At 53.3% G+C, this 12,930-nt stretch overlaps 2 protein-coding genes across 4 annotated transcripts in view; both read left to right on the forward strand.

Annotated features, from left to right (window-relative positions):
* The first annotated feature begins 300 nt into the window (after nucleotides 1-300).
* Nucleotides 301-12,930, forward strand: part of LOC119309893 — a 28,357-nt gene continuing 15,727 nt past the window's right edge. The window contains exons 1-11 of one of the 3 annotated variants that reach the window (XM_037585794.1): nucleotides 302-624; nucleotides 700-787; nucleotides 1,504-1,653; nucleotides 1,788-1,919; nucleotides 2,184-2,328; nucleotides 2,409-2,447; nucleotides 2,543-2,617; nucleotides 2,868-2,927; nucleotides 3,095-3,159; nucleotides 3,350-3,440; nucleotides 8,548-8,883. In XM_037585794.1, the coding sequence (XP_037441691.1) occupies nucleotides 387-624; nucleotides 700-787; nucleotides 1,504-1,653; nucleotides 1,788-1,919; nucleotides 2,184-2,328; nucleotides 2,409-2,447; nucleotides 2,543-2,617; nucleotides 2,868-2,927; nucleotides 3,095-3,159; nucleotides 3,350-3,440; nucleotides 8,548-8,592 (1,128 nt within the window). In that variant the 5' untranslated portion in view covers nucleotides 302-386 and the 3' untranslated portion in view covers nucleotides 8,593-8,883. Of the gene's footprint in view, nucleotides 625-690; nucleotides 788-1,503; nucleotides 1,654-1,787; nucleotides 1,920-2,183; nucleotides 2,329-2,408; nucleotides 2,448-2,542; nucleotides 2,618-2,867; nucleotides 2,928-3,094; nucleotides 3,160-3,349; nucleotides 3,441-8,547; nucleotides 8,884-12,930 lie in introns of those variants that run through there. The other 2 variants (XM_037585793.1, XM_037585792.1) reach the window with 2 other exon arrangements.
* LOC119309892 (PHD finger protein PERSISTENT TAPETAL CELL 1-like) lies at nucleotides 9,013-12,122 on the forward strand. The gene is made up of 3 exons (XM_037585791.1): nucleotides 9,013-9,968; nucleotides 10,066-10,357; nucleotides 10,493-12,122. The coding sequence occupies exons 1-3, from the start codon at nucleotides 9,665-9,667 to the stop codon at nucleotides 11,913-11,915; spliced, it is 2,019 nt and encodes a 672-aa protein (XP_037441688.1). The 5' UTR covers nucleotides 9,013-9,664; the 3' UTR covers nucleotides 11,916-12,122.

Consider the following 12,930-nt stretch of genomic DNA (forward strand, 5'->3'; position numbering starts at 1 on the left):
TATTTACTTTATTTTATACTTTAAATTTTTTTACTCTTTTTTTAACATCAGTACAGACACACACACTCATATATACACGCATACATTCATCCCTATGAACGCGCACACACACCCTATCCATATGAGCACATTCGAAAGACTGATTGATTTAAACACTGATGGGCTGGGGATATCACAGTCCCTTTAACCATCCAATCACAGATTGATTCGCTAATTTTTTTAAATCCGTAATTGTCTTTGCCATTTGCCATGAAACTGGGAAAACCATACGATTTCCATGTGTGTCGTGGCCGTATCTTATACAGGTGTGCTCCACAAAACCTCGTCGCGGGTCTGGATTTTGGACCACCCACCGAACCGCCCGCCGGCGATAGCAGCCGCCGCCAATGGCCGCCGTCTCGACGGCCCAAATCCTCCCATTCCTCACCACCTCCACTTTCCAGTCCTCGCTTCTCTTCCCGCCCACAGCACGGCGGGCCCCAACCTCGCTGACCTACGCCGACCGCCCTGCTCCCGCCGTCGCGTCCTGTCCTCGCCCCGGTGGAACCCACAGGACTCAGGCTTTCCAGCCCGTTCTCCCTGCCTGTGCTGCCGTTTCGTACTCCTCGTCGAGCGCGGCAGAAGGTACTGTGGTAATCAAATAGGGGCTGTGCTGTTGGCTTGAGCTCTTGTAATTGTGAGCTTTTGAAGGGGATGAAGGCATGTCTGACCCGGAGCTGAGGCTGGTGCTGGAGCTTGCAACCGACGAGGAGCTGCTGGAACTGGAGGAGATCCTCTATGGTACCAGGTCTGGCGCTCGAGCTTACTGATTGTTCCAATGCTGTTTACTGCTTAGCACTGAGATAACTGATTGTTTGGTTTGGATCATAGTGATGGGTTTCACGAGACAGAGTTGAATTCGCTAGTTTGGAGTTTCGTTAATAGTGTGCATATATAATCTGCTGCGATGTACTAGTTGTTTTGGACTTTTTGGCTGCCTCTTTTGGTTCCTACGTTGGTTATGACGGTAAGCATGCTTTGCTGCAGAATTAGTCAAATATATCTAGTTGCTTGTAAATATAGTGCACGATTACAAAGTAGTAACGCTAACCGCATTCAAATTATGGACAAAGAGGATCAGATCTGTGAATTTACACAGAATAGTGTTACTTTTGTTTTAGAAATAATTTAATTAAACTCTTTGGCAAAAGAGTTAATTATGGTCAAAGAGGATCAGATCTGTGAATTTACTTTTGTAATGCTAACTAGATCATATTTATTTGGAAATGATTAAAATTTCATCTCCTTTGTTTCTTTTTCCATCTACTGATTTTTGAAACCATCATGGTTTTTCTCTTGCGTTTTCTTTATTGTGCTGACTGATTCAGTTAGACCTGATCACTTTCCTGTGTTCGCATAATGGGACTGCCACAAAAAGCTGTGGCGCAATATCTACCTGTCATAATATTCCAATGTTTCACATTGTGAGCATAAGCTTTGGTTCTGTGTCTCCTTATTCTGCAGCTATTTCAGCCCAGTGCTAAAATCAATTGCAAAAAGGCCGAACACCATTTCTGTTGTTGCTTTGGATGATATCGAAGAGAGAGATCTTTTCATCTCAAAATTGGAGTCGAGGTTCTTGTATCTTGCTGCAGATGCACGCTCTGTTCTAAGGTCAGTCAAGTAGGCTTTTATCCCTGTATCATCAAAAATGTATACCTGATTAGATTAATTACCCTGTAGAAGTCGACCTGATATGGTTTGCCACATTTTTGAACGTTTTGTACTTGTACAATTGTTCTTCGTAGGGGCTGGAGGCCATCATACAGGAATGTCTTACTTCAAGTAAGAAGAGAACTTGGTGTTCAGTGCTCCAGTAAATTATGTAGTGCAGACCTGGAGGCAGAAATATTTCTACACCTCCTGGATGAATATTCGAGGTATATACTTTTAATTTGGGAAGTATAAGGATGCCCGAACACAAATTTCCCTGGGATATAGTTGTAAACTATGTAACTAGATACGCTGCAATCTGTTTCCTTTTAAACGGATATATAGTTATATACACTGCAATCTATTAACTAGTAATCGACACTATTGCAGTTTCATATTCATTAATTTCTTTTGTGTTTGAAACTTCTAAGACCTATACTCTCTCTTTGCCACTCTAGTGGTCTTGAATACTAAATTGTTTCTGCATTTAGCCGTCAGAAAGGATCATTTTCATTTCCATGGGATAAGCAGAAATCTCCAAAAGAAAACCCTAGCATTGAAGTAAACAACTGGAAGGTGCTTACTGACGCTGCTTGGAGGATTGGAGCAAAGGGACTAGAAAGTACATTCTTGAAGGTTATTTGTGGTTACTTCTTCTCATTTCTTTGTGACCTTTCACTTCTTTGGCTAATTTCATTTGTTCTTTGATATGGAAGGGTGGAAGTGCATTGACCGTGAAAACAATCTATGAATCGGTATGAAATACAGTTTATTTGTTGGAAGATCAAATTCTGCTACTTCTAGTTCTCACAACACCGTTGTTTATTAATGTTACTTACCATTATGGTAGTTAGCCAAGAGACTATCTGGAAAGCTGCTGATGGAGACAGCTAATTATGAGATTAAGAAAGAACTTGTTAAGCAGGTATACCTATTTTAATTGATTCTTTTGGTTTGTTGCTCCTGAATCTCTAATTATGTTGTGGCCATCGCTAGCGCAATAGATAGAACTTCATATCTGCGTTTGCCTAGTATAAGCTCTTGTTCTATTTCCCCATCTGGAAAATGCATTGGCAAAGCTTGATATTTAGACCAACGTGTTTGCATGCTACAACTGATATTCACTACTATCTTAATATAATATCCTCCAGAAGTAATGTCTTTACCTTTTCCAGGGTGGCCGATTAGCTGCTGTTAACCTTGAATCCAGAGCTGGCTTTCTTGCAGCTAGGCAGGTAATACCATCTTTTTATCTTCATTCTATTCCTCGGTGAGCTAGTATGCCCGAAGTGTGTAGGAGGCAGCTGCTTTTGTACATCAATATTGGCATTGTACCCACTTTTTTTGTCGAAGATCGTACATACAGATGTCAAGTTTTAACAGTCCTCTTGAATGTATGCAGGGTTTGGCTCGTGCAGCATCTAGATATGTTGGCCTTAGGAGTTTCATGAGTTTACTTGGACCAATGTATGTTTATTCTAATATTCTCTAGTATATTTTCATAAACCTTTCCTTGCTGTTACTGCCTTATTTTTCTTCCTGTCAATATCTATCTTACACCATGATCTGATCAAATTAAATTCCCCTTTGCACATGGAGTATTTTGCCTGTAAGTCGCCTACTAACTGTTCTGTGCTTACACTTGACTGTCACACAGAATGTGGGGCACACTCTTGGCTGATATTGTGATCCAAATGCTTGGGACAGATTATGCTAGGATCGTGCAAGCAATCTACGCTTTTGCTCAGGTGAGGTTCACTTTATCTCCTTGTTTAGTCTCAGCAGCTGCATTGATGCATTGTCAAGGGCCTCGGTGCCCAAGACAGCAGGACCTCGACTACGTAGTTCGTAGTCGCGGTGGATAGGAGCGCTAGGGTTTTTGCCTGGCTGCTCTATGATGCGGGAGGAGAAGATAGAAGGAAATAACTTTATTGCTTCTCCCTAAAGGGTGCTAACTATCTGATATATAAAGGCCCCATGGGCTAATAACAAACTAGAAACCTATACGAAACAAACTAGTCTAGGAACTAATGTGCCCGGATCAGGACTCCTGTCCAGCCTGCGCCTTGCCTGATGCGGCCGTCGGCTGCTCCTGGCCGCGCGGCCCACGTCTGTAAGACGTGCCCCACATGACATCTCTCCCCCCCTCGACGAGCAGCTCGTCCTCGAGCTGAAAAGCGGGGTAGCACTCGACGAAACTGTCAAGATCCTCCCATGTAGCTGACGAAGCTGCTTCACCCTTCCAGTGGACGAGTAGCTGGCGAACGCCGCGTGCTAGACGCGCACGAGTCACGCGCTCTGGTTCTGGAACAGCCGCCCCGTTGTGGATCGAAGGCAATCCCGGCGGTGTAGTTGGAGGAATGCCGAAGAACTTCTTGAGGAGGCCCACGTGGAACACGTCATGGAGGCGCGAGCGTGCCGGAAGCTCAAGACGGTATGCCACGTCGTTGATCACTTCTGAAATGCGGTACGGCCCATAGAATTGTGGCTTGAGCTTGCCCCTGGTTGGCAAGTTGAGAGAGGACGCGGCGCGCTGTCGAAGGCGAAGCCAAACCCAATCGCCCACCTCATGTCGAATGTCCCGATGACGTCTGTCGTAGTAGGACTTATAGACCGCCTGTGCCTGTTGTAGACGATAGCGGACGTCCTCGATAAGTTCGTCGCGCTCAGCCATGCTCCTGGCCACTGCAGCTACCCGTGTGTCGCCAGGCTCGTAAGAGCGAATAGTGGGAGGGTCACGGCCATACACAAGCTTGAACGGAGTCTCTTGGGTTGCTGTCTGGTAGGCGGTGTTGTATATGTACTCAGCCCAGGGAAGCCACCGGAGCCACTGCTTGGGACGATCGCCGGTAAGACACCGTAAATACATCACAATGATCTTGTTAGCAGCCTCCGTTTGACCATCCGACTGCGGGTGAAATGCTGACGTCATGTGCAGCTTTGTCCCCGTGAGGCGCATGAGCTCTCGCCAAAAAGCGGAGGTGAAGACGGGGTCGCGGTCAGAGACCATGGACTGCGGCACGCCATGGAGACGAACAACCTCAGCGAAGAACACCTGTGCCACTGACTCTGCCGTGTATGGGTGGGCTAACGCCACAAAATGGCAATACTTGCTGAAGCGATCCACCACGGTGAGGATGACAGACTTCCCGCCTACTCGAGGAAGCGCTTCCACGAAGTCGATGCCGATGTCAGTCCACACGCCCGTGGGCACCGGCAGCGGCAGTAGCAGCCCAGCGGGGTGCAAGTGCTCGGACTTGTACCGCTGGCAAGTACCGCAATTGCGGACGTACTCCTGCACCGTCTTGCGAAGGTTAGGTGCGTGGAAATCGCGGCGGAGACGATGCAATGTGCGCAGGACGCCTTCATGCCCATCATCGTGCACGGCACTGAGAATCTCTTGGAGTAGCGGGGATGACGGCGGAATGTAGAGGCGGCCGTTGAAAGTAACGAGGCCGTCGGAGAGCGCCCAAGGCTGTTGCCGTGCACCTGCCGTGATATCCTCCCGCAGTGTGACGAGCGCCGGATCAGTGGACGTCGCTTGCCGGAGGCGATTGATGAAGTCGAAACGAGGCCCCGAGACCGCCATGATCGTCGTCTCCTCCGTGTCGCGGCGGGAAAGTGCATCCGCCACCGTGTTGGTACTACCTGCCTTGTACTCCACCATAAAGTCGAATCCCAGGAGTTTGCCAACCCAATGATGCTGCGGGATGGTGGCCAAACGCTGGTCAAGCAGAAATTTGAGGCTGTAATGATCCGTTTTTACCACAAACTGGCGCCCCCATAGGTACGGCCTCCAGTGGCGAATCGCGAGCACCAGGCCGATGAGTTCCCGTTCATACGCTGCCAGGGAACGGTGACGTGGCGCGGCTGACCGACTAAAGAAAGCCACCGGGTGGTGGTCCTGAAGAAGGACGGCCCCGAAACCGTACGTCGATGCGTCACACTCGACGATGAACGGCCGTGTAAAATCCGGTAACGCGAGGACAGGAGCCGTGGTGATTGCCGTCTTGAGGGTGTTAAAAGCTGCTGCCGCCTCCGGCGACCAAGAGAAACCATCCTTGCGAAGGAGGGCCGTCAGGGGCGCGGCAACCACGCCAAAGTCCTTGACAAACTTGCGGTAGTACCCCGCAAGGCCGAGAAAGCCCCGAACCGCGCGCGCCGAGCGTGGTTGCGGCCAGTCCGCCACTGCCTGCACCTTTTCCGGATCCATGGCCACGCCTGCAGCGGAGATGGTGTGACCCAGGTATGCGATTGATTCAACGGCGAACGCGCATTTGGAGCGCTTGACGAAGAGCCGGTGCTGGTGCAGGACCGTGAAGACGGTGCGCACATGTCGGAGATGGTCAACCCATGTCTCGCTGAAAATGAGGATGTCGTCAAAGAAGACGAGAACAAAACGGCGCAGGTATGGCCGCAGCAGATCATTCATGAGGGCCTGGAACGTGGCCGGCGCGTTGCAGAGTCCGAACGGCATCACCAGAAACTCGTAGAGGCCGTCATGAGTACGGAAAGCTGTCTTCGGGATGTCCTCCGCACGCATCCGCACCTGGTGGTAGCCGGAACGTAAATCGAGCTTGGTGAAGAAACGAGCGTGCCGTAGCTCGTCGAGGAGTTCGTCCACCACCGGAATCGGGAACGCATTCTTGACAGTAATGGCGTTCAGGGCGCGATAATCGATGCAGAAGCGCCAGGACCCGTCGGCCTTGCGGACCAGCAGTACCGGGGACGAGAATGCGGAACAACTCGCACGGATGATACCTTGGGCGAGCATGGTGGCGCACTGACGCTCCAGCTCGTCCTTGTGCGCGGCCGGGTATCGATACGGTCGGACAGCCACCGGGGCGGAACCAGGTAGCAGGGTGATGCCGTGATCGCGGCTGCGGGGCGGTGGCACGCCGGAGGGGTCGGCGAAGATGCCGTCGAACTCGGTGATGATGGCGTCCAGGAAGTCGCGGCCGCTGCATGATTTTAGGGCTGGCCCGTCCGGTCCTGCAATGCCGTGCCAGCACACCCGATGGCCCCGCCGCCAGAATGTCATGGAGAGGGCTCGGAAATCCCACAGGATCGGTCCGAGCGACGCCAGCCACTGCGTGCCCAGGACGATGTCGTAGCCCGCGAGCGGCAAGGCGAGGAAATCCTCCGCGAACTCCTCGTGGCCGATGCGGAAGGGCACGACGCGGTACGCGCCCTGGCACGGAACGCGCTCGCCGTTGGCCATCGTGACGCGCATCTTCTCTGTGGTGGGGGGCGGTAACGTAGCACGAGCGGCCGCCTCTTCGGCGATGAAGTTGTGGGTGGAGCCTGAATCGATCAGGGCGAGGAGGGAGACACCTCCGAGAGTAATCTGCATCTGCATGGTTTCACTCGTGCGCACGCCGGCGATCGCGTGGAGCGAGATTTGAGGGTCGGCCCGCGATGCATCATCAGTGGCGGAGGCCGCGTCGTCGTCGTCGTCGTCCGGCGCTAAGTCGAGGAGAAAGATGCGCTGGCACACGCGGTTGTGGCCCCTGCCAAACTTCTCGTTACAGTTGAAGCAAAGGCCCAGGCGACGGCGTTCCTCCATCTCTGTCTGGGAGAGACGCTTGATTGGGCGTCCGTCCGGCAGATTGTGGCCCTGCTGAGGTGCGGCTGGTGGGGCCGGAGCGGGGGGCGCGAGGCGTGGTCCTGGTGTCGGCAGGATGCCCTTCTGTGGAAAACGCACCGGTGGCGCGGCGGAAAGCGCGCACTGGTCGTGCAGCTCCAATTTGCGGGCGAGGCTCATGGCGACGGCGAGGGACTGTGGGTTATGGATCTCCACGTCGAGGCTGAGGGGTGGCTGGAGTCCCGCGGTGAAGATCTGCACTTTCTGTGTCTCGGATAAGGTGCCTGCCCGGGGAAGGAGTGCCTCAAACCGCTCCTGGAAGTCGACGACGGACGTCGTGCGTTTGCACGCCATTAGTTCGCCCAGCGGGTTAGCGCGCAGCGGTGGCCCGAAGCGGAGATTGAGCAGCTCGGAGAAGCGGCGCCACGGAGGTGTGCCCTCGTCGCACTGGACCTGCATATACCATAGTTGGGCAGGACCCTTGAGATTGTAGGACGCCATCCACACCTTCTCCTCCTCGGCGATCCGTTGTTGATGGAAGAAGGACTCGCATCTGTTGATGAAGGCGAGCGGATCAGACTTGCCGTCGAACTTGGGGAAGTCCATCTTCTGGAACCTGGGCGGCCGATCATTGTGGTGCTGCCCATCATGGGCGGCGTCATCGCTGGACGAAGAGGAGGACTTGTCCTTCTGGAGTGCGGTGACGGACGACTGCAGGGACGTCACCGTGGCCGTCAAGGCCTCGATCATCTTAGCCAGATCCGCGGTGGTCGGTTCTGCCATGCCGGAAGTGACCGAGGCGGCAGCGGATTGTGGCGATGTCGGGGAGCTGGGCGCGGACACAGGGGGGAAAGCGGCCGGCGGATGGAGCGTGGACGAGGAGGAGGATCGCCTGGAACCTGATACCAAGTTGTCAAGGGCCTCGGTGCCCAAGACAGCAGGACCTCGACTACGTAGTTCGTAGTCGCGGTGGATAGGAGCGCTAGGGTTTTTGCCTGGCTGCTCTATGATGCGGGAGGAGAAGATAGAAGGAAATAACTTTATTGCTTCTCCCTAAAGGGTGCTAACTATCTGATATATAAAGGCCCCATTGGGCTAATAACAAACTAGAAACCTATACGAAACAAACTAGTCTAGGAACTAATGTGCCCGGATCAGGACTCCTGTCCAGCCTGCGCCTTGCCTGATGCGGCCGTCGGCTGCTCCTGGCCGCGCGGCCCACGTCTGTAAGACGTGCCCCACATGACATGCATACGTCGCCTTCCTTACAGATTCGGCTCACTCGGTCGTGTTACCTAGAATCTATTGAAGAATGACCAGAGCAGAATCATCACTGGACAAGCCTAACTGGGTGCTCCGATCTTGTCTACCATTACAGCTCCATAGTGTACATTCTGATCACGCAGATCATTCCCGGTCGCGGTACTCCATGGTAAGCTCTGCGGCTTTTTGCAGAGCATAGATAACAGAGCAATTGGCAGATGGTAGGTAGCAAGGACAGATAAGAACAGCAGCATTTTCACCGCTTTGAATTTCAGAAGGCCCATAGCTGCTTCATGTGTGGGAATTTGATTGTGAAGCTTAGGAAAAACAGCATGGTGTCAGGATTGAAACTGTGTATTAGTAGTACTAGTACTTGACAAATAGCTCACGATAGCCATTTGGGCCACCTACTCTCCGAAGGCGGTAGTTGCGGATGAATATACATCGACTTCACACTTCCACGGGGTGCCGAAGTTGTAGAACATGCATTCCATTCTGTCCCGGTTAAACAATGTAAAATAACGGCTCCCCTCATCTTAAACTACTGCGCCCTACCTTTCAGTTAGCCAAGGCGTACTTCGTTGGCATTACTTCATGCTTATACCAGCCATCCATATATCTTAGACAGATGATATGGTTGCATCGCATTTGCATATAGCACCCTGTGCTGATCATCAATGTTTTTTTTACCCCTTGCGGCGTTCATCGGAGCAGTATCTACTACTTATTACTGGTTTAGATGCTAGTTTTGCTTAGGACATAAGATATCTGCAATATTTGCCTCGCCATCAACATTTCCACTGGTGATTTTGGCAACCTGAAGATGGTCGTGCAAAGTTTTTTTCTAAGCATTATTACATGTGAGAACGCGAGGTGCTGTGTGCAAAGTTTCAATAGGAGACAAGAGCCATGCTGTGAATGAGCGCCATGTCTAGTGGTCTAGAAGGATGCATGGTCCATTGTTTACAGAGCTCGGGTCTCACCAGACCGCCGAAGCTTTCTAAATCCCGGGCACTTACCGCGTGAGAAGGAGCCGAAGGAACCGCTGCATGATCGGCACCATAAAGTGCGGCGCGGTCCAGTCCACGCCAACACCTGTCTTCTCTAGGGGTCGGGTGCGACGACATGGCTGCTAAGATGGTGATCAGCCTGGGGGGCTCGCGGCGGCGGAAGCGCGGCGAGGTGCTGTTCCGGTTCGACTCCTTCTGCCAGCCCGGCTACCCGGCGCAGCTCGCCGGCGCGTTCCGGGACAACGTCAGGACCCTCCTCGGGCTCGCGCACCTGGAGGCCGGCGTCCAGGGCGAGACCAGGTGCTGGTCGTTCCAGCTCGAGCTGCACCGCCACCCCCCGACCGTCGTCAGGCTCTTCGTCGTCGAGGAGGAGGTCGCCGCCTCGCCGCACCGCCAGTGCCACCTCTGCCGTGTCATCGGTACATACGTACAGGCTTTGAGTAACCATCGCACGCACGCGATCAGTCTGTCACGGGGAGATGATCGGTCGCCTATGTGTGTCGTGCCATGTCGCAGGTTGGGGCCGGCACCTGATATGCAGCAAGAGGTTTCACTTCGTGCTGCCCAAGAGGGAATCCTCCGTGGAGACCGACGGGCTGTGCTACGGGATCAGCCACGGTGGCGGCGCCGCCGAGAAGGCGTCAAAAGGGACGGCGACCTCCAGGGGCCACCTGCTGCACGGTATCGTGCACCTCAACGGCTACGGCCACCTCGTCGCCCTCCACGGCTTCGATGGCGGCTCCGACTTCGTCTCCGGCCACCAGATCATGGACCTCTGGGACCGCATATGCTCAGCCTTACACGTAAGGTATATACGTATGTCTGTGACGTTGCAACGTACGTACGTAGTATATGTCGATCGCAAACGTATGTGTATATGCTCTGCATGAGCGAGCGATGAGTTCTCACGTGCACTCACTGAACCTATGTTGTGTGTTGCAAGGACGGTGAGCCTTGTGGACACGGCGAGGAAAGGGCACATGGTACTGAGGTTGCTGCACGGCGTCGCGTACGGCGACACATGGTTCGGGCGGTGGGGCTACATGTACGGCCGCCCGAGCTACGGCGTCGCGCTGCAGTCGTACCAGCAGTCCCTCCACGCGCTCCAGTCCATACCGCTCTGCGTGCTCGTGCCGCACCTCTCCTGCTTCAGCCAGGAGCTCCCCATGGTGGTCACCAAGTACCAGGCCATCAGCGGGCACAAGCTGCTCAACCTCGGCGACCTCCTCCGCTTCATGCTCGAGCTCCGGACCCGCCTGCCGGCCACCTCCGTCACGGCGATGGACTACCGCGGCATCATGTCCGACGCGTCGTGCCGGTGGTCGGCCAAGCGCGTGGACATGGCGGCCCGCGCCGTCGTGGACGCACTCCGCCGGTCCGAGGCGCCGGCCGCGCGGTGGGTCACGCGGCAAGAGGTGCGCGACGCGGCGCGCACCTACATCGGCGACACGGGCCTCCTCGACTTCGTGCTCAAGTCCCTCGGCAACCACATCATTGGCAACTACGTGGTGCGGCGCGCCATGAACCCGGTGACCAAGGTGCTTGAGTACTGCCTGGAGGACGTGTCCAGCGTGCTCCCGGCGGCGGTCGGAGGCGGCGCCGGCGTGCCGCCAGGCCACGGCAAGATGAGGGTGCGGTTCCATCTCACCAGGGCACAGCTCATGAGAGACCTTGTGCACCTGTACAGGCACGTGCTCAAGGAGCCGAGCCAGGCGCTCACCACCGGCGCGTTCGGCGCGATCCCAGTGGCGGTAAGAATGATCTTGGACATCAAACACTTCGTCAAGGACTACCACGAAGGCATGAACGCCACCAACAGTGGCGTAGTCGGGCATGTCTACATCAGCCTTTGCTGCACCTTGATCGTGAGGAACGGGAGCCCGGAGCTGGTTCCGCCGTACGAGACGGTGACCGTGCCGGCGCATGCCACCGTGGGCGAACTCAAGTGGGAGGTGCAGAGGCTGTTCAGGGATATGTACCTCAGCCTGAGGACCTTCACGGCCGAGTGCGTCGTGGGGATCGGCGCCGGCCTGGAGGCCAGCCCGGCGCTCGGACTGATCGGCGTGGGGAGCACCGTCGTGGTCGAAGGGGTGGTCGGCGAGCAGCAGGAACCGGCCGAGGAGGGCGACCAGATGAAGAAAGCGGCTGCCGTGTGCGAGGGGAGCGGCGACGTCGGAGACAGGGTCGTAGACTGCGTATGTGGCGCGGACGACGACGACGGCGAGCGCATGGCGTGCTGCGACATCTGCGAGGCATGGCAGCACACGCGGTGCGCCGGGGTCGCGGACACGGAGGACGTCCCGCACGTCTTCCTCTGCAGCCGGTGCGACAACGACGTGGCTTCGTTCCCGGCCTTGAACTGCTAGAAGCTGCTCCAGGCATGCTCGGTACGGACATACCACAATCGCTGCTAGTCTATCTACATGTAGTATAACCGAGGACTTCAACTGTTTATATTGTTAGCCCCCAAAAAGAAACTGTTTATATTGTCTTTTTTTTTCGAAAAGGAGGATTGCCCCGCCCTTTGCATCACAATGATACATGCAACAATATTATTAACTGAAGTCCAGTAAGCATGCAGCGCGTTGCAAAAACTCGAAAAGAGTTGTTAAAAAAAAACCCACAACCGGCAAAATAAGACGAGATGCCTATACAACTATCCTATTGTTGGACCTTCATCCAAATCGGTTGTAGCCCGTGAGGAATGTATCAGATGCTCCCACCCTTGGAGTGCTCTCGAGTGCTCCACACAATTTAAAATGTTCATAAAATTTTGAAAAAAATCTAGCACATTCACACAACATGAATGCATGTTTTCACCAAATTTTAAATCAAAAATCAAAACACTGCTCGAGATACAAAAATAACAAATTTGATATCAATGTGATAATGGGCCAAATCTCAAGCCCAACTTATGTTATGTACTATTTACTGTCGAATTTGTCATATATGTTTCTCGCGCTATGTTTCAAATTTTTATTCCAAATTTTGTGACAACATACATGTTGTGTGAATGTGCTAATTTTTTCCCGAATTTTGTGAACATTTAAAAATGTTCTACTGAGTTCGGAGCACCAAGAGCACCCTAGGGGTGGGAGCCAAGGAATTCTCCCAACGGTTGCACTCATAAGCCATATGCCCCTTGACTTCAGCACGACTGAGTAACGACCACGTACGAATCTACGAAGTTGCTTTGTACATGACCTGCAAAAAAATTGTAATGTCCTGTCTGTAAAAAATGATGTCGTTTTGATAGTTCCATGTGGCCCAAATTAATGCACACACACCGACTCGAATATGCGCCGCTAGTTTAGAGTATCTTCATCCGTTCGGCCCCCTAGGGGCTTGAAATAGCACCACCTGGGGGCCAACCGGCGGAAA

Source organism: Triticum dicoccoides, chromosome 5B (genome assembly GCF_002162155.2).
Source record: "Triticum dicoccoides isolate Atlit2015 ecotype Zavitan chromosome 5B, WEW_v2.0, whole genome shotgun sequence".
Lineage (NCBI taxonomy): Eukaryota > Viridiplantae > Streptophyta > Magnoliopsida > Poales > Poaceae > Triticum > Triticum dicoccoides.